General features: G+C 42.0%; 2 protein-coding genes and 1 pseudogene across 3 annotated transcripts; 2 read left to right on the plus strand and 1 right to left on the minus strand.

Annotated features, from left to right (window-relative positions):
* The first annotated feature begins 5,453 nt into the window (after positions 1-5,453).
* On the plus strand, positions 5,454-11,361 carry LOC146457491 (histamine N-methyltransferase-like). Its single transcript, XM_085091871.1, has one exon. It carries the CDS (start codon positions 7,836-7,838, stop codon positions 8,754-8,756), a length of 921 nt encoding a protein of 306 aa, XP_084947997.1. The 5' UTR covers positions 5,454-7,835; the 3' UTR covers positions 8,757-11,361.
* Positions 8,647-18,130, minus strand: LOC146457492 (uncharacterized; annotated as a pseudogene). Its single transcript, XR_014858458.1, has 3 exons — positions 14,649-18,130; positions 11,366-14,414; positions 8,647-8,778 (listed from the first exon to the last, which is right to left on the minus strand). The product of XR_014858458.1 is annotated as an uncharacterized LOC146457492 (transcript).
* Positions 18,131-21,533: 3,403 nt separating this feature from the next.
* Positions 21,534-23,129, plus strand: LOC146457493 (uncharacterized). Its single transcript, XM_085091873.1, has one exon. The coding sequence runs from the start codon at positions 21,869-21,871 to the stop codon at positions 22,253-22,255; it is 387 nt and encodes a 128-aa protein (XP_084947999.1). The 5' UTR covers positions 21,534-21,868; the 3' UTR covers positions 22,256-23,129.
* Positions 23,130-27,985: the final 4,856 nt, after the last annotated feature.

Genomic DNA, 27,985 nt, shown 5'->3' on the forward strand with positions numbered 1-27,985 from the left:
GAAATAGAAAATGGCCGTTTTTGTACTAGAGGACGCATAATCCGTTCAGACGGATAATTCGTCTGTTACGTTATACGTCTAGTGTAAAGACGGGACGAACTACGAGAGACGAAGTACGCGAAACGTTGCGCCGCCAAACATAAAAGGGCATGGATACTAGAGTCTTTTTGGCGGCAAAATTCAAGATGGTGGCGGTGTTGCAACTTGTAAAATTCTCAGGTTCCAGTAAAAGAAAAGCGGAGGAAGAGTTTGTAAGTCGTCGATATAGCATGATCGAAAAAATGGTAAAGAAACGTCGTTTAAGGGAGATGGACTCCGAAAGTGAAGCTGCACAGTCCGCTGCTCTGTCAGCAATCATGATGATGAAAAGCAACAGAAACGAGAGAGGTCCCGATGAGCAGAGGAACGGTACTTGGTGTACCAACGGCTATCAAAACTGGGATGAACAATCTTTCAAGAAAAGGGTTAGAGTGTCTCGAGAAACATTTGAATTTATTCTGGGGGAAATTAAAGACCTAATCTTGAAGGAACCCACTCGCATGAAGCCTCATCCTACCCCACTTGCTGCCCAGTTGGCTTTATGTTTATACCGACTTGCCCATGGGTGTACCTTTTTAACTGTTGGGGATCTCTTTGCGGTCGCAGAGTCAACTGCTCAATTTATTTTTCAAGATGTTTGTAAGGCCATTGTGGGATGTTTGTATGACAGACTTGTTTACCTACCAAGAAATCTCGAAGAGTGGAGTCAAGAACTGAAAGGCTTTCTCGAAAATTGGGAGTTTCCCTGTGTTGGGGCATGGGATAGATTTCATGTTTACGTTAGCACAAAACTCAAGAACTTTTACAGCTACAAGAAGAGATACTCAGTAACAAACATGGGTTTTATCAGTCACAATAAGCGCTTTATGTGGGCCGCTGTAGGTGCTCCAGGATCCACACATGACTCTAGGCTTCTAAGAAGTTGCAGTATTTATTCTGACGTTGAAAATGGTCACATTCTTCCTAACAGGTCTTTGAATCTTCACCCCTATGGTGAGATCCCATTTACCACTGTGGGTGATTCAGCATTTCCCAGTCACTCCTGGCTTTTAAAGCCATACAAAGAGGGAACAAGGGTACCTAAGGAAAGGTATTTCAACAGGAGACTTTGCTCTGCCAGAGTAGTTTCTGAACATGCCTATGGCATTTTGAAAGGGCGATGGAGAATTATTTACAAAAAAACAGAATGCCATTTAGACAACATACCCCTCGTCATTATGACCTGCATTACTCTCCATAATCTCTGCATCCACCGAAGTGATCCCTGTAATGCCAGATAGAGGCTTCAGGTCAATGAGCTCAACCTTATTCGAAATGGCAATGCCCAGGCTGAAGATGGAAATACAACAAGAGAAGCCATTGCCAATTGGTTGTGAGATATCAGAGATGAAATAAATGCAAATCCTTGATTTTGTAAAGATCAAATTATCTCCACAGGCAATATTTGAGAATCAACTTAAATGGAACTCTTGTGGATTTGATAGAAAACCACTAGTCATGTTAAGTAAACATCAACACGTTTTTATGAGCCAGCATTGAAATTCAAGTTTGAAATTTAGCATTTTTAAACTTCAGGACCGTGCCTTATGACTTTTGCTACTGCGCATCAGTTCTACTCATCCTGGGATGGTCCAAGGAAGTCGGGTTTCTGATATTACTGGCGGTGCCTACTCAAAGACATTTTTGCGCAGTTAATTACTACGTAGAAAAAGCAGATCTTGGCAAGGGTTATTGCAATCTGAAAAGAAAACTAGGGGTAACCACGCATTTTTCAGAGATAATTGAGCTGCAATTTGGGAAAAAATGCCATACATTGTTTTGTATTTTGGCATTTTTCAGAATAATTGTTGCTTAATTATGACTGAAAAAATGTATGCCCACCAATTTTCTTTTTTTTAGTAGCCCTTGCTAAGATCTGCTTTTCCCACACAGTCATAAACTGTGCAAAGATACTGTGCAAAGGTTCCACAGTGGCTGTAAAACAGAATTCATAACTGAATAAACTATGAAATCAGAAGTTTTGCTTGCCTTTCAACATGTGTGTAACTTCAATTTCACTTACAGTTAGTTTAATAATCTGGAAGTAAATGTTGTAAGTTAAAGGAACTCAACAATCAACTATTGGTAAAAGATAATGGTAACCCATTAGTATCCAGTTTTATGAAACTCACAAAATTAAGGCTTGGGTCTCTAGTTGTTTACTCAAAAAAGCAAGGGGGTGATCTCTGTGTTGAAGATTTAGCCGTAACGTTGTGAGACTTTGGCAGCATACCCGTAATATGCTTGCAAATGTCAACATATTGACAAACACAATGTAAATTAAATTAGGTAATGTGACTTGTTACAGCTGCAAAATTCAAGAAAACTTTTGAGTGAAAATGACACCACTTTCTATTGCCTCCTGGAGGCTGCCTGTAGTTTTATAACTTTGTGGATATTGGGTGTTCCATGTTTGTGCTTGAGCCTTCTTAAATGTTACCTCAAGTTTAAAAATAAAAGGCTTTGAAGGGACTGGGCACCAGTGAAACTAGCCATTTCTTTTCAAAATAAAAGGAATATTCATAGGCTCAAGCACAGAAAAGGAGTACCTAATACTCGCAAAGTCTTAAAACTATGGGCTGCCTCCAGGACTATAGTAAAGTTGTAGATGGGGAAGGTTAATTCCCCTTAACTTCTCTGATGCTTATTTAATACCAAGTCATGCCTGGTTGTCCATGTTGGCTTTCAATGTCTAAAATGTGGCTATCTTGGCTACCTCTTGCTTGAACATGATGGGCTGATGGAGTATGGCTATATGCCATTGAACTGTAATACTGGGGAGGTGCATGTGGCTGGGTAAGCATTGTTTACTGTTGGGGAGGCTGTTGTGGCACTCCTTAGGGTGTAGGGTTTGAATATTTCATAATGATCTCAAGCATCTTTAGCTCATGCTGCCTATTCAATTCAACTTGCTCTTTCTGAAAAGTGAGAAATTCAGTATGCCTTTCTTTGTCTGCCTCCATCATCTTCTCACAACGCTGTTGTTGTGATTCGCCAAGTGATTAAAAACTCTTTGAAATTTCGTTCATGGCTTGAGACTGGCTTCTAATGCGTTTCTTGTGATTTAACAGTTTTACTTCCACTTTCCTTTTTGTAGCAGTTTGTTTTCCACTATCACTTGTGTCAGGTAAATCTGTGGACTCATCATCTTCCTGTTAACCACTATGGCTTCCAACTGCCTCATCGGTGTCTGAAGTCTCTGAATCATTTGGTCATCAGACAAAACGTCATTTGCTTGTGAACCAACTTCCATATTACCGTGAGTGTCAGAAAAAATGGGATTTACGATTCTGTACCACTCTGGCTCTTGAATTGGAGACTTACCGCTACCCTTCTTGATGCGATCAGTATATCTACGCCATTGATCTTTCAACCACTTGAACTTGTTTCGAAGCTTTTCAACATCAATTTTCAAAGGAGTCAAATCCTTTTTTGATTTAGAACTAACGTGTTCCCGCTCATTTTCTTCTTTAAATTCTTCCGAAGACACGAGTTCCTCAAGAGCCATCTTTATCTCCTCGAACGCACCTTTATTTGCGGTTTTCTTCAGGGCAAGCGTGTCCAGTTTGTAACCAAACTCAATTTTTCATCGGCCAGGACGATGACAAAGTACTTGAGCTCGGCCTCTGTCCAAGGACGAAATTTTCGCTGTTTGCTTGGACCTTCACTTCTACCCGCCATCTTGTTTTCTTTGAAATATAAACGCTGGCTTTCAGTAACACGGGCGCAAATTTCAGCGTTATCCGTCGGTTGCCCGTCTTTATACACACAGACGCATTATGCGTCTGGACGAATAATCCTCGGTTATGCGTCGTTCAAGACGCACAACGTAGGATAATTCCTCCAGACGCATAATGGGTCTATTGCCCGTCTTTATACTACAGACGAATAACCAGATGAACAACGAATGTTTGCCCAAGTTCGCCCAGACGGATAATGCGTCTCTAGTACGTATAAAAACGGCCAATGCCTCTCTAGGTACTACGAATACCGTTTCGGTTAAAGTTGATAAATTCTAGAGGAATAAGTCTTATTTTTAGTCATTTGTGGCTTCCATCTGCCATCCTCTATGTGACACGTCATGTGGTGAACTTCAGACGCGGCACCTCACGGCGGGGATGCACAATCTACGAGACAGCAAGGCAGACGTGTGAGGCACTCAGGTTAGCATAAAAAACACTCCGGTTAGCCTAAATAGCACTCAGGTTAGGTTAAATAGCTCCCCGGTTAGGTGTTGGGGTTGTTCATGCCTCGCATGCCTTGCATGTTTTGTTCATGCCTCGCACGTCTGCCTCGCATGCCTCGAATGCCTCGAAGGCTCGCTGGCTTTCACGGCCCGAGTACAAAGAACGCGACCGAGAATTTAAAGAATTTGGTAACGCGACGAAAACTTAACTCGTGCCACCCGAGTACAAAAAACGAGACCGAGAACAATAACTCGTGGCCCGAAGTGCTTGGCTCTGTACCCAAACAAGGACGCCATTACTGTGGCAAAGGAGAAAGGATGGAAATATTTTGTATGCCTGGTGATTCTAACTACCTCGATATCACAGCCATTTTTGATGGTTCATCAAGCGAAGGGAACGAACTCTTCGATTTCATGGCGAATATGATAAATGTTCGAGAAAACAAAGAGAAAGAGACTGTTAAGAAAATGCTTCGCTTTTCGAGAAAGGAATCGTTTTTAAGCGAAGATGGAAAAAGAATTGCAGAAATCAGGGACAGAGCAGTGATCATTTTAAAAGGTCACAGTGAAAATTGAGATCAGGATAGAGCCTGAACGCATCCTCTCTTGAGTGAGTAGCTTGATATATTGGTCACTCAAACGTGTTAGGTTTGAAACGCCCTGTTTTCTTCTTACTCTGCGCTAATATTCTAGTAATAACAAATGGTTCTTAGGTTAGTTCGAACGTGTTCAAGCGATATTACGCGTTAGTTAGGAATTTGCAGTTTGATGCTCATTCACCAATAAATTTACTGTTAGGCCGGTAACGTTAAGCCGGGAACACACGTTTTGGGTAACGCGCTAAGCATATGCACGTACCCACATGCTATATAAGTAAGTAATCTTTAAGTAAGTAACCTTTATTGATACACGGTAAAAATTCACCAGGTATTAAAAAGTACAGAAGTACAAAAATATAAGGGTTTTTAGTTGTACTAAAAAAGTACACAAATATAAGGGGCTCGCGACAAGTACAAGAAAAAATATGAGCGGTAGGTTCACTATTGATTGGTCATAACGTTTATGAATAATTAATATATTTTTCAAGCCTCGCTACATAAGCTATCTCACAAGTACCGTGCTACGATGACAGGATCCGCTACCCGCTACTACAAGTGAACTTTGCTACCTTTAGGTGCGAGTCGTCAACCAAACTAACTTTTGTATTTTCCTTCTTGTCAGTTTTGTGTAATGTGTTTTTATGTTACAACAGAACGTAGCGTCAGTTTTTAAGGGGGCAATTTACCTAAATTTGAATGAAATTTAAAGAGGTTTTAAGAAGGGATAGAATAAAGAAAATGATTTTTGGAACACTAACAGACAGTTGATACCCACGCAAGAGCACCCCAGGTTTCTAGTGGACTAACTTGGTATCCGTCTATCAATTATTAACTACAAATTCTAACCTTAAAACTTCACTAAATCTCCAATATTTCTTATTTCTCTTAATTTAACCAATCCTTCTAAAAAAAACTACTCCTCCCAAGTATACCCAAAAATCACCCAAAAATTCACAAAATATCCCACAACACAGATTCATGGGGTAATGATAGGGTTTTTGGATTGCTTGAAACGTGAATGAGATATTTTCATTAAAGCCATGTCAAGCGGCGGAAAAATGGCGTTTAGGTAAATTGCCCCCTTCAGGGCATCATGCTGGAATCAATTACACAAGATTCATAATTGTCACGATACTATCACTGTCTGACGCCATCCGTGACGACAAATTCGTTCGTAGTTCTCTCTCTGCTCGAGTAATCTTCTCAAACAAACAAAATTTAAATACATGAATGGTTCATAAACAAAATGATAATATAATGACCTTTAGTAAACCAGTTGTTTTGTATATACGAGGCTTCGAAAATGACCGAAAACGCGGCTAGCGATGATCGCGTTATGGAAAATATGTCGATTTTTCAAGTCATGTATGCGAAGCTGCGTTAGCGTAGTTTCACTTTGCTGTCCGTTTTAACTGAACTAGGATTGAAATTTTCTCTTATATCTTTGCTCGAAATGCCTAAAATTTCACAGGTAAAATCGTTGGTTGTTATCTGTTAGATGCTCCAGTTTAACATGGAAGAAATGGATTTGGGCGCCAAACGGAGCCATTTTACTGTCACGTAATAGGCGTTGTCACGGTGTTCGACGCCATTTTGACGAGTAGGCAAAACAGTGTTTGTATGGAAATCCGATGTCAAATAATTTTCATAAAACATCGCTACGGAAAAATTCATGAATTGGAAACGTTTGGCACTAGGGAAAGGATTTTAAGAAAAAATTAGAGGGATCTAGCTGTACCACAAAGCGTCCAGTCGTGTTTTGAACTTTCCATGCATTTCCCTGTCTTTTTTTTCCGCGAACTATTTTTAGTAGCAGTTCACGGCTGGTTCGCTATACAGACAAATGTGTGGAAATGTCAAAACGCAACTAGATGCTTTCCAGCACAGCTACATTCCTCAGTTATTTTCTGTAAAATCCTTTGCATAGTGACTAAAGCTTCCAATTCATGCAGAAGCAATGTTTTCTGAAAATTATTTGACATGATGGGATTTCATACAAACACTGTTGTTTCAAGACGTGTTTGCCTACTCGTCAAGATGGCGTCGAATAATAAGACAACAAACACGTGCAGTTCTCGTGATAGATTTCCCTGCACATGTATTGCTATCTCAATCGGTTATCATTTCAATAAAAGCGCTTGAACAGAGAACGTAAGACTGTTCATTCATGGGAAAACAAAGAAAGTCGCACACATGCAATCACGCGAAGCATTGATTATTGAAAAATGCCATCAAATGTATTTATCCGTTGTTCCTATTTAATGACCAATGGCTCCTCTTTTGGACTAACACAAAAAAATCCATAATATGAATGAACTTTTACCCTTGACATATTACTCTCGACTCTCGACTTCCAACAATTACCCAGACTCTTTTTAATGTTATGTTGTTCACCAAAGTTTATAACCAACAACAAATTAAATGACAAATTTGTGTCTCTTCTTTGCGTGTACATAATGAGTTGTGACTTGTTGAACCGCCCTTTTTCTTATGTAAACCTCTGAATGTAGCTTATTAGTAACGCCCACAAAAAAACATGAAACACCCCAAATATTAAATTTTCCCAGTAAGTCCAGTGAAGGTCAGAAAGCCGGTTTTTAACAGTCGTGGTCTCAGGACATAGTTAATTGATGTGGACTTGTTATGAAACCTTGCGATGTGCAAAGTTGATAACAATACCGCCGCTGTTTAGGTTGGAAGGGCCGCCGACTGTGCACAATCCTTTGTTTTAACATTCACACTACAGCTGAATATTTTAACAGGAGCGTTTCTATTGGCCAGTTCAGTCCTCCAATAAATTTCAAAATCTCTTAATTGTGTTCGTGCATGGTTTAGGCCGTTAATGCTAACAAAACATGAAACAAACAAACTTGTTTGCCTTCATAACCATTCCCTTATATTAACTTTGCCTCAGGCAAAGGAGAGGTGTTCTACTTAAACATGCTTCATCCGTCCCTCGACACAGAAAGGCCATGGCTTCTAGTCATACTCGTTTTCTCTCTTCGCAGCCTGATGCTTATTCCCGGGCGTTTCAGCGATTTTTAGCATCGTGTGACCAGGAAGGTGCTATTTTAAAATGCATTCAGGGACACATCATGCCAATTATTACAAATAATATCCCCGTCCTTCAAGAAAACGGTTCGCCATTTCGTGTTCTCAGCGTCGGAAGCGGAGAGGGCGAAAACGATCTCAATATTCTAAAAGCATTGAACGAGTTACTTTCTAAACAAGGCGAAGCCGTGACACCTTCATTGGTAAACCGCGTCATTGAACCAGATGTGACAAGACTGAACGCATTTCGCTCCAATGCTGAAGTCTACATGAAACATTCCATGGGACGATCAAGGGTAGACTTTGAATGGCTGCCGATGACTTTCCAAGAATACGCCAAACAGAAGAAGGAAGATGACACCATGAAAATGAACCTCGTTCATTTCATACAAAGCATCTATTACGTGGATGAAGAAGAGGCGCTTGTTCACTGCTATGAGAAAGAGCTTGGGACGAAGGGAGTTATCTTTTGCATCTCTGAAATGAAAGAGAGCGTTATGATCAAGTTCAAAGAAACATTTCCCAATGAGTGCGTGGCTCTGTACCCAAACAAGGACGCCATTACTGTGGCAAAGGAGAAAGGATGGAAATATTTTGTATGCCCTGGTGATTCTAACTACCTCGATATCACAGCCATTTTCGATGGTTCATCAAGCGAAGGGAACGAACTCTTCGATTTCATGGCGAATATGATAAATGTTCGAGAAAACGAAGAGAAAGAGACTGTTGAGAAAATGCTTCGCTTTTGGAAGAAGGAATCGTTTTTAAGCGAAGATGGAAAAAGAATTGCAGAAATCAGAGACAGAGCAGTGATCATTTTAAAAGATCACAGTGAAAATTGAGATAGATAGAGCATAACTCATCCTCTCTTGATAGAGCGAGCAGCTTGATATATTGGTCATTCAAACGTGTTAGTTTTGAAACGCCCTTTTTTTCCCTTACTCTGGGCGAATATTCTAGTAATAAGAAATCGATTTTAAATTAGTTAAACGTGTTCAAGCGATATTACGCGTTAGTTAGGAATTTGCAGTTTGATGCTCATTTACTGATAAATTTACTGTTAGGGCGGTAACGTCAAGCCAAGAACACACGTTTTGGGTAACGCCCTAAACATATGCACGTACCCACATGCTATATAAGGGAGTCACAACAAGTATATCGGAAGCGAATATTTTATCGTACCTGTGAAATGGAGCAATGAATTGAATGTATTGTGTTTTGGGTTTTAATCAGTAGAGATGTGTATCAAAAGTTAATGAATACTAATCAGCTGAACAGGAGTTTGTATTAAAAGTTAATCCTACTGTTTGATAAATTCATTGATTTGTATTGGGGTTTACAGAGGTCTAAATGTGACTTAAATTCTACCTGTTGATTGGTCATAAGCTATCTCGCAAGTACCGTGCTACCATCCGCACAGGATCCGCTACCCGCTATGTACAAGTGTACTTTGCTACCTTTAGGTGCGAGTCGTCAACCAAACTAACTTCTGTATTTTCATTTTTATTAGTTTTGTATAATGTGTTTTTATGTTACAACAGAACGTAGCGTCAGTTTTTAAAGGCATCATACTGGAATCAATTACACAAGATTCATAATTGTCACGTTACTATAATTGTCTTACGCCATCCGTGACGACAAATTTATTCGTAGTTCTCTCTCTGCTCGAGTAAACTTCTCAAACAAACAAAATTTAAAGACATGAAAGGTTCATAAACAAAATCATAATATAACGACTCTTAGAGACCCAGTTGTTTTGCTTATACGAGGCTTCGAAAGTGACCGAAATCGCGGCTAGCGATGATCGCATTCTGCGAAATTTGACGATTTTTCAAGTCATGTATGCGAAGCCGCGTTCGTGTAGTTTCTCTTTGCTGTCCGTTTCATGTTAAGTAGGCTTGAAATTTTCTCTTGTATCTTTGCTCGAAATGCCTGAAATTTCACAAGTAAAATCGTTGGTTGTTTTTCTTAGGTTTAGCCTTTAGCCTCCAGTTTAACATGCAAGAAATGGATTTGGGCGCCAAACGGAGCCATTTGCTGTTACGTAATAGGCCTTAACTTATCATGATTTTCGACGCCATTTTGACGAGTACGCAAACACGTCTTAAAATAACAGTGTTTGTTGGGAAGTCTGATTTCAAATAATTTTCATAAAACATCGCTTGTGAAAAATTCATGAATTGTACTGAATTGAAAAGTTTTGGCACTAGGAAAAGTATTTTAAGAAAAAAATTGGAGGGATGTGATTTCGCTGTACTAGAAAGCGTCCAGTAGTGTTTTGAACTTTCCATGCATTTCCCTGTATTTTTTTTCCCGCGAAGTATTTTTAGTAGCAGTTCACGGCTGGTTCGCTAAACAGACAAATGTATGGTAATGTCAAAACGCAACTTAAACTAGATCCTTTCTACCACAGCTACATTCCTCAGTTATTTTCTGTAAAATCCTTTGCATAGCGCCTAAAGTTTCCTATTCATGAATTTTTCGGAAGCGATGTTTTATGAAAATTATTTGACATGGGATTTCATACAAACACTGTTATTTCAAGACGTGTTTGCCTTCTCGTCAAAATGGCGTCGAAACTGTGATCGATAACGCCTATGTAATAGAACACTGAACACGTGCAGTTCTCGTGATAGATTTCCCTCCACATGTATTGCTATCTCAATTGATTATCAGTTCATTAAAAGCACTAATTGAACAGAGAACATAAGACTGTTAATTCGGCGAAAAACAAAGAAAGCCGAACACATGCAATCACGCAAACTAGCTGATTATTGAAAAATGCCATCAAATGTCTTTATCCGTTATGTCGATTTAATGACCAATGGCTTTTTCTCTTGGACTAACACAAAAAATTCCATAATATCAATTAACTATTTATACTCTTGACTTGCTACTCTCGGCTTTTGACATACATGTTACTCTCGACTCCCGACAATTACCCGGACTCTTTTTAATGTTATGTTGTTCACCAAAGTTTATAAACAAAAACAAAACATTTAAAAATGACAAATGTGTGTCTCTTCATTGCGTGTACATAATGAGTTGTAACTTGTTGAACCGCACTTTTGCTCATGTAACTCGGTAACGCCAAGAAAAAAAACGTGACACCCCGAATATTAAATTTTCCCAGTTGGTCCAGTGACGGTCAGTGAGTTTTTAAAAAGTCGTGGCCTCAGGACATAGTTAATTGATGGAATTGTTATGAAACCTAACCATCTTCAAAGTTGATAAGGATAGCACCGCTGTCTAGGTTGGAAGGACCGCCGACTGTGCACAATCCTTTGTTTTAACGTTCTCACTACAGCTGAATATTTTAATAGGAGCGTTTCTATTGGCTAGTTTAGTGCTCCAATAAATTTCGAAATCTGTTAATTGTGTTCGTGCACGGTTTAGAGCGTAAATGCTAACAAAACATGAAAAAAACAAACTTGTTTACCTTCATAATCACCTCTCTTGATAGAGTGAGTAACTTGATATGTTGGTCACTCAAACGTGTTAGGTTTGAAACGCCCTTTTTTCTTCTTACTCTGCGCTAATATTCTAGTAATTACAAATCGTTCTCGGGTTAGTTATACGTGTTCAAGCGGTATTATACGCTTTATTTAGGAATGGCAGTTTTATGCTTATTCGATTCATTGATAAATTTACTGTTAGGCCGGTAACGTTAAGCCAAGAACACACGTTTTGGGTAACGCCCTAAGCATATGCACGAACCTATATAGCTATATGTTATATAAGGGACTCGCAACAAGCTTCGTTACATAAGCTATCTCGCAAGTACCGTTCTCCGATCACAGGATCCGTTACCTCCTATCTACAAGTTTACTTTGCTACCTTTAGGTGCGAGTCGTCAACCAAAGTAACGACTGTATTTTCATTTTTAATAGTTTTGTATAATGTGTTTTTATATTACAACAGAACGTAGCGTCAGTGTTTAAAGGCATCATGCTGGAATCAATTCATAATTGTCACGTTACTATCATTGTCTTACGCCATCCATCGGTGACGATGGTATCAATACCGTGTACAAATTTATTCGTAGTTCTCTCTCTGCTCGAGTAATCTTCTCAAAGAAACCAAATTTAAAGACATGAATGGTTCATAAACAAAATCATATTATAATGACCCTTAGTTAACAGTTGTTTTGCATATACGAGGCCTCGAAAATGACCGAAATCGAGGTTAGCGATGATCGCATTCTTGGAAATATGTCGATTTTTCTTGGAACTCGTGTATGCGAAGCTTCGTCGGCGTAGTTTCTCTTTGTTGTCCGTTCTAAGTGAACTAGGATTGAAATTTTCTCTTATATCTTTGCTCGAAATGCCTAAAACTTCACAAGTTAAATCTTTGGTTGTTATTTCTTAGGTTTAGCGTTTAGCCTCCATGCAGTTTAACATGGAAGAAATGGATTTGGGCGCCAAACGGCGTCATGTTAGTAAAGATTAAAGATTAAAGGTTAAAGATTAAAGATGCAATCATGCATTGATTATTGAAAAATGCTATCAAATGTATTAATCCGTTTTTCCGATTTAATGAGCAATGGCTCCTCTTTTGGTCTAACACAAAAAACAAATCTATAAAATCAATGATTTATTACTCTCGCCATGTTACTCACCACTCTCGACAATTACTCAGACTCTTTTTAATGTTAGATTGCTCCCCGAGGTTAACGTTGTTCACCAAAGTTTATAACCAAGAACAAATTAAATGACAAATGTGTGTCTTTTCATCGTGTGAACAGCACTTTTGCTCATGTAAACTTCTGAATGTAGCTTAGTAACGCCCACAAAACTTTCTTAGGTTTAGCGTTTAGCCTCCGGTTTAACATGGAAGCAATGGATTTGGGCGCCAAACAGAGCCATGTTATTGTTACGTAATGTATTTGTCCCAAATCTATCTCAGATTACATAACATGATCAAACAATGAGCCGCTGTCACGACACTTCCGTTCACACGCTCCCCTAAAAATTGATTATTCCTAATTTTTACGAAACGTCTGTCAATGTTTAGTCGAGAGATATTAAATCAAAGTTCAGTTATCATCTGCAACGATCTGTCGTATTCTGGCCTCCGCTTCTTTGGCTGCGTTTCGTCTTGAAATCCACGGTTCTGCTTTGCACTTGAGTTTTGCGCCACGTTCCCTGCAGTCTCGCCTGGTATGCTTCTTATTTCCAGACGGGCACACCAGTTGAAGGGTGCGTTGAATATGCTTTCCTTTGTGCAACAAAATCACTCCCCTCGCCACTCCATCTTTTCCTTTCACGTGGCGGGCGACTCTGCCTTTCATCCACTCCCCTCTGTTCCTTTGCTCCCACCACCAAGACAATTTCTACGATCTCAGAAAGTTGTTGTTTTCCACTGTTAATCCTGTGAGCTAATATCAGACTGTGGATGTATTCTCTTTGCCAGCGACGCCATACGTGTTCTCTTGCGTTGTTCAGTCGTCTGTACAACCTGGTAACTTCGTCTTCGTCAACCTCGATGTCTGATAAATCGGGAGCATTCTGCCCACACATGATCAAGTTTGGTGACAGTGATTATTGAGATGCTTCTCTGTCAACGACGTCAATCGCCAACTCCTCAAAGGTGAGGTGCGTGGTAACCAGCGTCTTGTAAAGGGGCTTCTTTACATCTTTTATCAACCACTCGTACATCCCTCCCCACCATGGCGACTTGGAGCGGTTGAAGTTTTTGCGAGGAAGTCTTGAAGTCTTTCACTCTTTCTTAATTTCTGGACCCATGTTGCCGTCGCCTCGAAAGTCGCTGCGTTGTCGGAAATGCTCATCCGAGGCCTCGTTCGCCGCGTTATAAAGGTGTTAAGCTTCCTCTGAAGTTCTTCAGCTGTTTGAGTTTTGATCAGCTCCAGATGCACCGCCTTGGAAGTCGCGCATGTAAACATCAGCACGTAAGCTTTCTCTTCCCTCTTGTTCACTTTCTATTTTAGTGGTCCTGCGAAGTCTACACCTGTGTACGCTGACCTCATGCAGTGCCACATTCGGGCAATGCAGCTGTTGCCGGTGCTCCATACGGCTTGGCAGCAAACACTTTGCAGACGTTGCATTGTCGTATCTGCTGAACGTATCTGCTGCACGCTGTCCGGCCGTTGCTTTCTCGATTATTCTACTCTCAATTTGACTCTCTATGATCCTTTCATACTCTTCTCGCAGGTTTGAGTTTTGTTCCAGTTTCCTCTCCACTCTGCGTAATCGCTGTCTGCTCTGGGTTTCATCTGTTTCGCTAAGCTGGCTACCTGGTATCCAGGGGGGGTTGACTTCGTATCTACCGTCTGGTTTTCGAGCAATGTTTTCCTTGAACTCTGTATATACGTCTAGATGGTCATTTTCTCCGCGGTCCTCAACTCCCAATACGTCTAAACTGTAGAGTTGTTTGTAGTCACTCACTTCTTTCGCAAATAGACACCACTCGCCTTCATATTCACCGCCATGGATAACCCAGCCGAACGTAGTGCCTTCCGCGACGGGTTCGCCAGGCTTCCAGATTTCAGATTTTTTATTTATGCACTATTTCAATAGTTTACTACAAAAGGAAACTGATTACAATACATCACAAAAGTAACATAAAGACAACATTAAGTACATAAATATCAAAGATAAAATGTGCGCAGTGACCAAAGGAGCTTAGGCTTTCGAGTTGGTCACTGCCACGTGCAGCTAACTGGCGTATAACGTGCAACTAACTAGTAGTAACTAGTGCTACTAACATTTATTCTGTTTGAAGACTTCTTCGGTCTTGATCCTGCAATAGGTGCACTGCTGTCTCCCACGATCACATGTATTTGATACTCATCTCCAGGTTTCCTGTAAAACCTTTTGTCTCTTGCATGTTCATATTTCCACTTGATGGTGGTTAAATTAGGTCTTTGGATAGTTGTAAAGCCTGGCATCTTTGTTCCGATGACTTCTATTCGTTCTCTCGCCTTTCCACCCAGGGAGTCTATGGTCAGATCATAAACAGGCATGGACTGTTTTTTCGTTCCACCTAAGGTGACGATTTGACGGCTCTAGTGACGGATAGGGTTCAACTTTAACTTGCTAGCTACATCAGTGGAGATAACGTTTCTGCCTGCACCGGTGTCCAAATACGCTCAGAGAGTAGTTCCATGGATTTGTAGGGGTATTATGGCTGGAAGAGTTTGCTCTTCCAGCTTTGGTGTGAATGCAGTGAGTACAGGGTCACCTTCCTTGTCAGAGATACTCGTATGATGTCTCCCCTTGCATCTGTAGCATCCTCGACTTCGGCACTTGCTTGCAGGGTGGCCCGGTGTCCCACAGTCGTAGCACAACCGATTGTCGTGAAAGAGATTCCTGCGTGTCTCCCGTGTTTTGAAGGTGGTACAGTTGTCTGCCCAGTGATCTTTCTTGCAATACATAGAGCAGGGCGTTCCTCTTTCACTTAGCGGGTCACTTCCTCTAGCTTCAAACCAGTGTCTTACCCTCTTCGGAGGTTCTCTCGGGTTTTTCTGGTTGTTCACCGGCTTTATTTCTTTTCAACCACCCTTGAAGGTTGTTTATTAGGGCCTCCATATCCCAGTTCTCCCAGTTTTCATCGGTTCGCACAATATCGGGTCTCGCTTGCGGTAGTTTGTTAAGAGTAGACATCACGAACCCTCGGAGCGTGCTGGCCTCGCCCAAAGTCAGCAACGTGTCGTAATTTCTGCTCACGTTCTCGTAAAATTCTTGAATCTTCAAGTAATTGGATCCTTTGACGATCGGAAGGTTTAGTATTTCTTCCACATGCACGTTCACAACGAGTTTGCTTTGGCCATATTCGCTTTTCAGTCTCTCCCAGGCAATCTTGTAGCCCATTTCGCTGGGCTTTAGGGTTGCGATCTTTGCTCTTACATTTGGACTAACCATTCCAATAAGTAGCTGAATTTCTCTTTCGCGCTGATCGATTTGTTGTGGACTTGCGTCACAAACATGTTCTGTCTGTTCTCAAACCTCACCCGGTCGGTGGGCGTTCCCTTGAACGGTGTTATTTTCAATTTGGGCAATTTCGCAGTAGTTGAACGAGCGTCTTCCTCCAGTTCCAGCCGTTTGTGCGTCGCTTCTAATTCTGCATCGAGTTTCTCCTACCACATACGTCGCTATACTCTTCTTGTCGTCGTAACTCGGCCAAACTGACGGCGCTCCTCTTCTCGCTGTTGTTCTTGCTTGGCTTCCAATCGTTTTCGTTCCATTTCCTCGTCAATTTCCTCTTGTGTGTTGCTTAAGAACTTTGCGAGCCTTTTCTTTGTCCGCGATAAATGTCGAATACCTGGCCTTCACATCCTCTTTTCCATTGTCTCACCGATCGAGCAGAAACACATGATCTATTTTCAATTCCTCCACCTGCACATGTAACATACGATCCGATAATTTGCTCACGATTTTCTCCGCTCGTCTGTTCGCAATTTCCATTTCTGTGTAGTCTTTTAGTTGAATTAGCTCATCCGTTTTGTCTGAGAAGTACTCGAGTTTGTGTGTTTCCTTGTCTATCGCTTTATCTAGAAACTGTTCGTCCTCACAGTTGTGCGCTTCATTTTCCTCGCCGTCGCTCATATTTTCTTTGTTCCAAATTCCTTCACTCGTTGTATGATATCCAGTAGACGTCCGCAGTAACGATCCTGGTCTCGGCACCACAAATGTACCGAATTCGTGGGATACACCTAACTCGCGAAACGTAAAGCACACTTGTAGAAATCACATCTCTCAACTCAATCATTCCCTATTTACAGCTCACCGAAAAAAAAACACGTATTGTCCCAAATCTATCTCAGATATCATGATCAAACAATGAGCCGCTGTCACGACACTTCCGCTCAATTATACAAGCAACAATGGACGAATTACGAAATCGTATTCGATAGGCCCACAGGCCGTGAAAGCTTACAACAGTTTTGATTTAAGCTATAAAGATAAACGCAACCTTGATGCGATAATCACAACCTTTGACGAAGACAAACGAGACATTCGAGCACTACCTATTCAACAGGCGAGACCAACAAAAAGGCTAATACATAGACCAGTTCCTCGCAGAGCTGAGAATTCTAGTCCAATCGTCAGAGACCTTCTGCAATTGCCTCAATGATTTCCTTATTTGTTATTTTGTGACGATAGCTTTTTCCTGCTTGGGCCACAACAGCGACAATTTGGACTTCAACGGACTTTTCGGCGACTTGATAATGTATCGGGTGAAAATTAGCTTGAGAGCACTCGCTCGCCAGCAAGACAGAGCTCGTCGCAACTCTTAGGTACACGGGATCTAGCCCACTGGAACTCGTTCGACAGCAGAGAATACACAGACTTCACTCCAGCATATGTTTATTGCACAGTGAGATGCTCGTCGCAACTCTTAGGTACACGGGATCTAGCCCACTGGAACTCGTTCGACAGCAGAGAATACACAGACTTCACTCCAGCATACTTTTATCGCACAGTAAGGCGATAACCGATTTACAATTATACGCCTTGTGCTTATATAGCTACAGATTACAAAAGGTAAAGTACTTTCTTTTGTTTACATCACGGTCTTGATGGTGCAATACACGAGCCCAAAACAGAAGAGAATATGCTATTTTCACGTGCCCTTAATTCTTGGGAGTTCCTTATTAGGAGAGTACTTTTCCGGACTACACCTTTAACGAAGAATATTGAACTTTGGTTGCGGGAAAGAAGGTACATCAAGAGAACTGCTGAGTTGCAAGATTACAGGACAAAGGTTAATGACTCGCGTGATCGAGCAAAGTACAATGTACCATTACACGTGTACACGCCTTATGTCCAAATAGAATAAATTAAAGTAAGAGCTTTTGTTTGAAAACCTTCTGCTGGCTTGTGATGAAAGCGAACGGTTATAAGCGAAAATTACATAAGCTAAACAGCTAAATATCAAGTAGCAAAGAGAAAAAACAAGTAACATATCGACCGGTAAATCACTCCATTTGTTAATGCGCCAGAAAATGTTCACTTCTCGCGATTACATTCAAGTTGATTTAATATTCGTTTCAAGACATACAAGCTATTGTTATTTACCATCTGATTAAATATTCAATGTCAATGCCAACCTATTGAAGCGCGCAAACCAAACTTATCGTTTCAGCAACTCATCGTAACCAATTTCGAATAAATAGCGAATATGAAACCCGAAATCTCTCCTAACAAAAAAGTATTCATGTCTAGGCTAACCCTAACCCTCCAGATGTTCACCCCTACCTTACCATGTCTTGAGTTTGTTATTATGCCGCTGACCATGGGGCACAGCAGCTCAGAATAAAAGTGGCTGTTATTCAAGATGACGTCACTCATGCCCAGTAGTGAGATTCAATCGAGTCTGCTAAACGAAAGAAAATCACTTTGAAATGACAGAAAGATACACGAATTCATCTTACAACTGGCCAGTAATGAACTGGCTAGCTTCAGACCTGAGTAAAGAGTGGGAACGATTTCATCAACATTGTGAATTCACCTTCGGGTGGCCACTCAGTAAATGCACTGAGAAAGAAAAGATCTGGAACGTAATGAACTTTGTTGGGGACAAGGGCCGTGAAATCTACCTGAGTTTCCAACGGGGATCCGTGCAAACTGGGTCAGGAGAAAAGATCCAGACTGTCAGCAAGAGAGATGTGTGAGAAAGAGTTGGTGAGAAGTTCAAAGCTCACCTCGGGGCCAAAAAGAATCCTATTATGAAAGCGGTTAAATTTGATTGACGGCGGCAACAACCGGGAGAGTCATTTGATAGTTTTGTCACCGACCTTAAACTCTTGGCAAGAGGCCTGGATATAACTAAGACAGATAAGTTAATCCGTAACGCAATTGCCTGTAAATACCTGGATGACCGTGTGAGACAGCGCTGCCTAGAGAAAAGTAAAAACCTGACCTTGAATACAGCCGTAGATATAGGGCGCATGTTCGAAGCTACCAAAGATAGAATGCAAGTAATGGCAGGAGAAGATCCGAGAGTTGAAGTAAACGCACCTGCAGACAAAAAGGGACAACCCGACGGACGAAGAAAGCCAAAGCAACAGAACAGAGGAGACGGCAGTGGTAAGTCCCAAAAGTGCACACGGTGTGGGTACAACAGCCATGCACAGAACCCAAGAAAAGAGTCCCACGAAACAGGATTCCTGTAGACGGTGTAACAAGGTGGGGCATTCTGCAAGTGTCTGCAGACGGCCACTGGAAGAGCCAATACAATTGACGAAGATTATTCTAGCAACAACGTAGAAGGCCTAGAGCAAGATATGCATCTAGTACATGTGATATATCTCGAGGTGTATGGTGTTAACGATAAATCGGCAGGCAGGGAATCTGATGAATGGCTTGAAAGTGTAAAAGTAGGAGACAAGACCCTACGATGCCAACTTGATACCGGAGCATATGCAAGCGTTTTAAGCTCCAGTACACTCCAAGAGTTAGCACCAAATGCTCCCATAAAACCAACCACTGCATGACACTCGTGTCATACAGTCAGCACCGAACAACGCCAGTAGACCATGTCACCCTCCCCGTCAGACACAAGGACAGCGTGATAAATGTGAAGTTTTATATCATCGACAACAAACGGAAACCTATACTGTTAGGAAAGGTGTGTTAAGATCTCAATTTGATCAAGCGAGTGCACAAGTTGGATGGAAGTGTACAGGAGCTTGGACCACGCAGACAGCCCGCAGCCCTATTGCCCAAGATAAAGGACAAGCTCAAAGAAATGGAGAATGATGGGCACTTGGCAAAAATGACAAAACCTAGCGACTGGGTAAACTCCATGGTTGTTTCATGCCGTGGAGACAAGATTAGGACCTGTCTTGACCCCGTGGACCTCAATAAAGCAGTCAAAAGAGAGCACTATCCCATACCCACCGTGGAGGAAATTGAGGCCAAGATACTGGATGCTAAGTATTTCACCTTCCTAGATGCCAAAAGTGGATATCTCCAAATGAAGTTAGACTATGAATCAAGCCTACTGACAACGATGAACACTCGTCTAGGGAGACATAGATGATTGAAGCTACCATTCGGAATATAATCAGCTCTAGAAATGTATCAAAGGGCCATGAATGAAATGCTGGAGGGGATAGACCACGCCTACGCTATCATGGATGACATTCCGGTGGCAGGACGGGACATCGCCTTTCATGACGCAGTCCTAAATCTGGTTCTCCAGCAAGCGAAAAGCTACAATCTGAAGCTGAACTTTGATAAAGTCAGAGTGCGAAAACAAGAGGTGCCCTACGTTGGTCAAGTGATCTCGTCAGAGGGGCTCAAACCCAGAGAAAGTGAGAGCGATGAGGAAAATGCCGCCGCCAACCTCAAAGGAAGAAGTTCGTTGATTCCTGGGGTCCATCCAATACCTGGATAGGTTTCTCCCTATGCCAGCAGAAGTAGAAACGCCGCTAGGACAGCCTACAAAGAAGGATGTCCTCTTTCACTGGGACAAGCCTCAAGAAACAGCCTATGAACAGCTGAAGAATTTGTGTTGTGAAGCCCCACTCCTAGCAGATTACGATGTAAACAAATATGTAACCATTCAGCGGATGCAAGCCAGAGTGCGCTGGGCGCTGTTTTGCTACGAGAGGGGAGGCGAGTCGCCTATGCCTCAAGCAAGCTGAGACCATCAGAGCGGAACTGGTCGCCCATCGAGAAGGAAATGTTAGCGATCGTATTCAGCACACAAAAGTTCAGGGAGTACATACTAGGGAAGTCGACTATGGTGGAAACCGATCACAAGCCACTTGAGAACATACTTCGCAGACCCCATGCAAATGCATCCTTACGACTGCAAGCAATGTTCCTTAAAGTAAGTGGCTCCTCCTGAAGACGACGAACTCGAAGTAAACATGCTAGAAAGAATCTCCATCATCAAAGCGAAGTATGCACAACTCCAGCAGAGTACAGCAAATGCGCTACATGAGCTTTACAGCATAATCCAAACCGGACGGCCGAAGAGGAAGCAACAAGTACCACACAACGTCCGACAGTACTGGGACGCACGAGACAAGTTAGCAATTCTCGATGGTGTGATCTACCGAGGCATGAGGATCGTAATACCACCCTCCATGAGATCAGCAATGCTTGGCATCATTCATGAGACGCATCAAGGCATCGTCAAATGCAACTGAAGAGAGGGAGAGAGAGGCGCTGTCTTGGCCAGGGATGAGCGCACAGATCGAGGAAAAGATGAAAGATTGTTCCATTTGCCATGACTACTCCACTGCTCAACAGAATAATTTAATTTATTGCAATTTAATGACTATCAATAAATAAATAAATTAATTAATTAATCAACGAGGAAAATAGAGAAAAATAGCCATATGATAAGGACGATTTGTAAAAGAGTTCTAAAGGCCTCATATAAAAACAAATCACCTCACTAAAAAATTATTAGTACACAATATATAAGACTAATACTAAGACTAACTAATTAACTAAAAATAAATTTAAATATAATAAATATATCCTATTTACATTTTCATTAAAACATTTACAACTTTAGATTTAAAAGTGTTCACACTAGATGCATAGCGAGAAAAAACCACTGATGCCGAGTCCCTGAGTTACCGCGGTCATGTGCAGCTTCTGACATATTCGAATTTTAGAGGGACAGTTATCTCGTGCTAGTTGATTATTACTCGAAATGCATTGAGGTCTCGAAGCTGGGGGAACTATCGTCCTTGGAAAACATCAAAGTCTTGAAGGAACGCTTTGCTCGGCATGACGTATCGTCAAACTGTGGTTCTCACTACGCAAGTAAAGAGTTTGGACGTTTTGCTGAAAGTTACAATTTTGAACATGTACTGGTCAGCCCCAAGTATTCCAAAGCCAACGGTGAAGCAAAAGCTGCTCTTAAAACAGTGAAGTCCCTCTGGAGAAAAAACAAGGACAAGCACAAAGCCCTTCTTGACTACAGGCCTACCCCCATCCCCGACATCGGTTTGTCTCCATCCCAACTTTGCATGGGTCGTAGGTTGAGAACCACGTTACCTACCGCGAAAAGTCTTCTGAAATCCGAAGCTCACAACAGTCAAGCGATCAAGCGGAGAATGAGGGAAGCGAAAGATAAGCAGGAGCATTACCACGACCAACGAAGTGCCAAAGATTTACCTCCGTTGAAACCAGATGACCACGTTAGAATCAAGCCAAATCAAGGATCCAAAGAGTGGAAAGCTGCAACCGTAGTAGAGCAGCACACATCACCTCGGTCATATAGAGTGGACAACAGAGAACGGCGGATCCAGATCCGGATCCAGCAAGTTAAGTCCCAGCGACAACACCCCAATGAGAGCAGCCGCCCCAGAACTCCAAAGGGGAGCGGAGCCCTATGCGCAGCCAAAAGGACCTAACACCAGACCCACCGTCCCAAGCAGGCACTGAAGAGAAGCAGAACAAAAGTGTTTATGAAATAAATGTGATGGTATATTTCAAGCCTGATGAAATGAATGAGAATGATGTATTATTCTAGAAAGTGACACAGGCATACTCGGATAAAAAAGAAACCCGAGTGATCCTATCAGGAGTCGAACCTAAGACCTTCCGATTACTCGTTCGGATGCTCTTCCACTGGCTACAGGAAACTCGTGGGAGCTAAGGCCATTAAACTAGGTTCTGTCTGATCCTTTGTCTTGTTGGACCCATGACACATCCTGACTGTATCACCAGGATTGAGAACTGGAAGTTTTCGAGATCCTCGGTTGTAGTACTTCGCTTGACGTTCTCTGTTGGGCACGAGTTTCGGATACTGACCTTGAAATATCTGTGGTTGTAAGAGGTTGGCGGTGGTTGCATTAGTAACAAAGTCTTCGTTCTGCGGCTCATAAGCCTTTGAGCAGGACTTGTATCCAGGCCTTGTGTTAGCGTGTTTCTATAGTCAAGCAACGCTAAATAGACATCAGTCTTGTCTATCTTTGCCTTTTTCATTAACTACTTAGCCGCTCGAACCGTATTTCCGGCTTTGCCATTACTCTTAGGGTAGTGAGGATATGTTGTATTCAACTGAAAATTCCATATCTTGCTAAAAACGCTGGAACTCCTGTGCAGCGAGTTGTGGGCCATTATCAGAGATAACAACATCGAGAATGCCATACCGAGCAAACTGCATTTTCATCTTCCTAATGACATCGCTTGACAAGGTTGATGGTAAGGGTTCTACTTCCCAGAACCCTGAGAAATAGTAAACAATGATTAGGTATTGCTGACCATTGCAATGGAAAAAATCTACAGCCGGTATTTCGTGGAGCTGTAATATGGTTCTTTCTGTTGCTTTGAATCTGTGGAGCGACACACTTCACGCTACTGTATGTAATCTTTGATCTCACTGCTCATTCTTGGCCAGTATAGACACTCTCTGGCCCGCCGCAAACAGCTATCAATGCCCAGGTGTGACGCATGAATGCACAGAAGCATGTCTTTGCGAAGAGACTTCAACACTTCTGCTCTCTCTTCTCTAAAGATCACACCGTTCAGTCAGCTATCCTCTGATGTTGAATAAAGGACTGTCGACACAGAGACGTAACGCTTATTTTCAGGCCATCCGGAGAAGATAACTTTGATAAGTTCTTAAAGTTCACGGTCTTCTTCAGTGTGTTTACGAATGTCATCTACGCGGGCAGCTGATACTGCAATATCTTGCGCCATGTTTACAGCGTCAACTTCTTTCTGAAGTGGTGTTGGGTCCATTTGAGGTAGGTAGGCTCGACTTAACGTGTCTGCCAACTGCATCTGGCTGCCAATCCGATATAGCAGATTAACATCATACACCAACAATCTCAGGAGAAGGCGTTGGAGACGCTTAGGGGCTTTGCACACTGGCTTCTTTACTATAACTTCTAGTGGCTTGTGATCGGATTGGACAGTGACTGAGCGGCCATACGTGTACTTATGAAACTTCTCGAGCCCGAAAACCACTGCCAATCACTCTTTCTCTATTTGGGCATACCTTGTCTCAGGATCAGACAAGGCTCTGCTGACAAATGCGATTGGCTGTCCATTCTGAGTGAGAACTGCTCTCCTAAACCTGTATCTGATGCACAACTCTGAAGTGTAAGCTCTACCTTAGGCTCAAAGTACTTTAGGATTGGTGCTTCAGTGACTAACTGCTTCAGTTTGTTGAAAGCCTGTTCTTGATGCTCCATCCAGTGCCACTCAACATCTTTCATAGTGAGACGACTAAGGGGCTCGCAGACTTCACTCAGGTGTTATCCTACTGTATGAATTTACTTAGGTAATTTGCCAAGCCAAACAATCTTCAACTCCAGCTACATCATTCAGGGCTTGCATGGGCATTTCCATTATGGCCTTCACCTTTTCAGGCTCTGGCTTGAGGTCTTTGCTTGTCTGCAGGTGTCCAATGTAAGGGACCTGATCCAACCTGAGTTTCCTCTTGTCTTTGGTGAGTTTCACGTTTTGCTCTCTGCAAGGCATCATCAATTTGTGGAGCTTTATATCATGATCTCTGTTTGCTTCTTCATAAGAATCACCCTCTCCATAGAGAAGAATATCATCATGGATCGTCAACACACCAGAAAGTCCTTCTGGCACTTGGTGTTGTCTCCTTTGGAATTCTTCTTGTGCTGAGGCAAGACCAAAATTAAGGCATTCTCAGCCACTGATACCGACTGAAGGGAGTGTTGAAGCAAGTGAGCTTGGAACTTTCCTCATCCACCTCCAAGTGCCAAAATCCATTTTTGACATCAAATGTGCTGAAGATTTTGGCTCGGTTTATTTCTGGTAAGATGTCATCAATTGTGGGCACGGGGCAATGAATGCGCTTCAAAGCTCTGTTTAAATCCTTTGGATCTAGGCACACTCGAATATTTCCATTGGGCCTCTTAACAATGACCATACTTGACACCCAGGTAGTCAGTTCTGATACAGGGGTAAGAATTTGAAGTGACTCTAATCGGTCCAGTTCTTCCTTGAGGGCTGTTTTAAGAGCTAGTGGAACTTTTCTTGGTGATGGTACAATTGCCTTAGCAACTGGATCTATTTGGAAGTGATACGGCTAACGGAGTTTTCTGGTACCTTGAAATACATCTGGAAACTGATTTACCAGCTGCTCCTTTGTCAAAGGCTCTTTGTGGGAACTAGACACGATCGATAGGATATTCTCAAATCGCACTTGTATCAGATCCATTTGCTGGATAGTTCCACTTCCAAGCAGGGGAATGCTCTTAAAGAACCACAAATTTAGTGCAAAATGACTAGTCAGTCTTTCGGTCATACAGCCCTAGGGTACATTGACCCGGTGACTAGCGTTGCCTGATTGTACATCGACAGTACTCGTTCAGTCTTCTCAAACTCCACTTCACTCAGACATCGATTGTTTGCAACAATGATCTTCAAAGGCCTTTATAACATCTTTCAATGTTCGTTCATCTCTTTCTCTTTCAAAGCAGGCTCGTAGCAGGGGGAGGGGCAGGGGGGCTGAGCCCCCCCCCCCCCCCCTCCAGACGTTTTGGAAGAGTAAAAGAACAATGTGTCAAAAAGTAAATAATTAAGAAAAAATAACGTGCAACAATCAATCTTGACGTCTGACGCTGCAAATGCTTTTCCACAACCTTTAATAATTTGTTTATTACCTGACAGCTCCTCTGCTGACATTTGGCTTTTATACAACAGCAACAAAGGCATTCGTTAATTCCCTGTGAATCGGAATATGAACCAAAATCCGATTTGTATTTGTTAGTAGGGAGTTAAAGATAAGACGACGGTGATGGTAGCTAAAACATTATCTATAAAGAGAATTCGCGTTCTTTTAAACTTCATCGCGATAATTCCAACTTGCTATTCTTTTTTTTTTTTAATTTTAGGCGAATTATCCTGCGGACGGATTCTTACTGCCCGATTCAAAGTTCACTGAAAAAGAGAAAGGAAAATTTGCCGTAGTCTTTTTACGTCCTCCTTCAAACGTGAAATTAGGCAATTAACGTAGTAGTCCGCGTACAGTGACCGCAAAGGAATGTACCAAAAAGTGCGATGCAGGTGCAAAGTTATTGTTTTGCTTACTAAATCTACTCCTTTTTTGATGCTCTCGTTGCATCTTAAACTCCCTTATCGGTCTGTCTTTTGACTGACGGGGGTCGCGGGGAAGAGGGGGGGGGGGGGTGTAGCTTTGTTTAACCAATTTGCTTGGCCCCCTAGATATTTTAGCCTTTCTAAGGGCCTGCAAAGTGAAGAGTTTCATAAATTTCTCGGCCCTTGCTTCCCACAACGTATAGAAACAGCTTTACCTTCGTCTTTTCATCCCGGCCTTCCATCGCTAGATGTATAGCTGGATTTCTTCACTCCATCTCTTCCACGTGTGCGAGAGATCACTTGAGTCGAAATCTAATCCTCCAGGTGGTTTCAACTGTGTTATGCGGCCCTGTATTGCAGCTCGAGCTCTGTCACCTCCAGACGCTTGGGCTTGCGTATCAGGCATTCTTATCTCACTTCTGACACCATGAAACAAATTTGAAACACCATAGAATAGCGAGGAAAATCTTTTATTCTTAGGAGTCCGTTTGGAGTGAGTCTAAAAACTGACACTGTCATCGATTGCGACACACTAGGTCATATGACTTAATCTGGTTGTTAACAAGCCTATTGTTATAGGGCGAACATTTTTGTGGGCGGAGCTTAACATCGGTGCTGTTCGATACGCAGTCCATTTTGCATAACAGAAAGCTACTGGGAAGGATTTGTTTTGGAAGATGACTATGGATTCATTTGGTGGTTCAATTCAGTGACGGCTCACGCCAGTTGTCTGTTTGTGTTGATGGTAGCCTGCATGCGCGAAGGCCAAACACATTGGGCACGGAGCGTGAGGCGAGAGGGAATTAATTTAAGAAATATTTTCTTTCTCCGTCGCCTCTCACTTCGCGCTCACCTAAATATTCTAAGGCTATGTCTAAACTATGCTGGATAGCATTTTATGCCGTTGTGAAAAATACTCGGGCCTGATGTGAACAAAAGTGGCCCCAAACCGCCGCCATCTTTCCACTAGAATCCAATCCTCGCTGTCTCGATTCTCTGTTCACACTACTGGCACAAAAATCGATCCGCAATTACCCTGCTAGCCGAAGTTCTTTCTGGCAAGTCTTTTAGAAATCGCATTCCTAATGTGCGAAGTCGTTCGCTTCTCTAGTATTATTTCGCGTAGTAAACAAGCTCAATTTTTGAAATACCAATCGCGTGCTCACTGGAGGTCGCACATTTATTGAGTAACCCCGGGGCTAAAGCAACAACTACAAAGGTGCATACGATGATAATAGCTTATGAAACAAAAAAGGAAAACTGAACTTGGGAAAGTACGAACAAGCATCCACAGGATGAAAAAACCTCACCGCGCTCGTTGCGACAAAAACTGAAGAAAAATCCGACCCTGTGGTTAGAACCCTCCAGATCTGCCGGACACGGTTTTGCAGTTAGGAAACAACAAAAAAATAATACATTAGATGCAAGAGAGGATCAAGGGGTATTAGATGCCTAAAGACTTCGTGACTGATAGGCGAGAATAAAATTCGTCCTTAACGTCGCCACCCTTGGCGTGGGCATAGGGCAACAGATCTAAGATCCGAAAGAGAAGGAGACTTATCTGTCATCTTCGATCCCTCGTCTCAGGAGTCAGAGGATCTTTTTTGACCTTTGGCATGCCCAAAATCCTTTGAGATGCACTGACCATTGTAGAAACCAGGGGATGATTGGAGATTTTTGATAAGCCAACCATCTGTTGCGCCCAATCAATGCTGTAGACCGTGTTAAGAACTGGAGAAGGAGAATGAGCTTCATTAAGCAAGCACTGCAAGTAGACTGCGACCTGAAACGGATTAGCAGGGAAGTGGCAGACGTTTCTATCTTGTAAAAACCTCCAAGGTAGGTACACACAGTACCATCCGCTTTAGATGCAAGAACGCTGCTCTTAACCAAGGAAGCAGTGGGTTGAACATCCTCGGGGATTGAGGAGAAAAATACTGACCACATTTCAGACTGGAACACATCTACAAAGAGACAAAACTAACAAACACCAATCAATAAAATAAATATTTAAATAAATTAATTAATTAATCAAATAACAATGAAAGAATAGAAAAAGC

The sequence above is a fragment of the Pavona decussata genome, unplaced genomic scaffold (assembly GCF_977016875.1).
Source record: "Pavona decussata unplaced genomic scaffold, jaPavDecu1.1 SCAFFOLD_242, whole genome shotgun sequence".
Classification (NCBI taxonomy): Eukaryota; Metazoa; Cnidaria; class Anthozoa; order Scleractinia; family Agariciidae; genus Pavona; species Pavona decussata.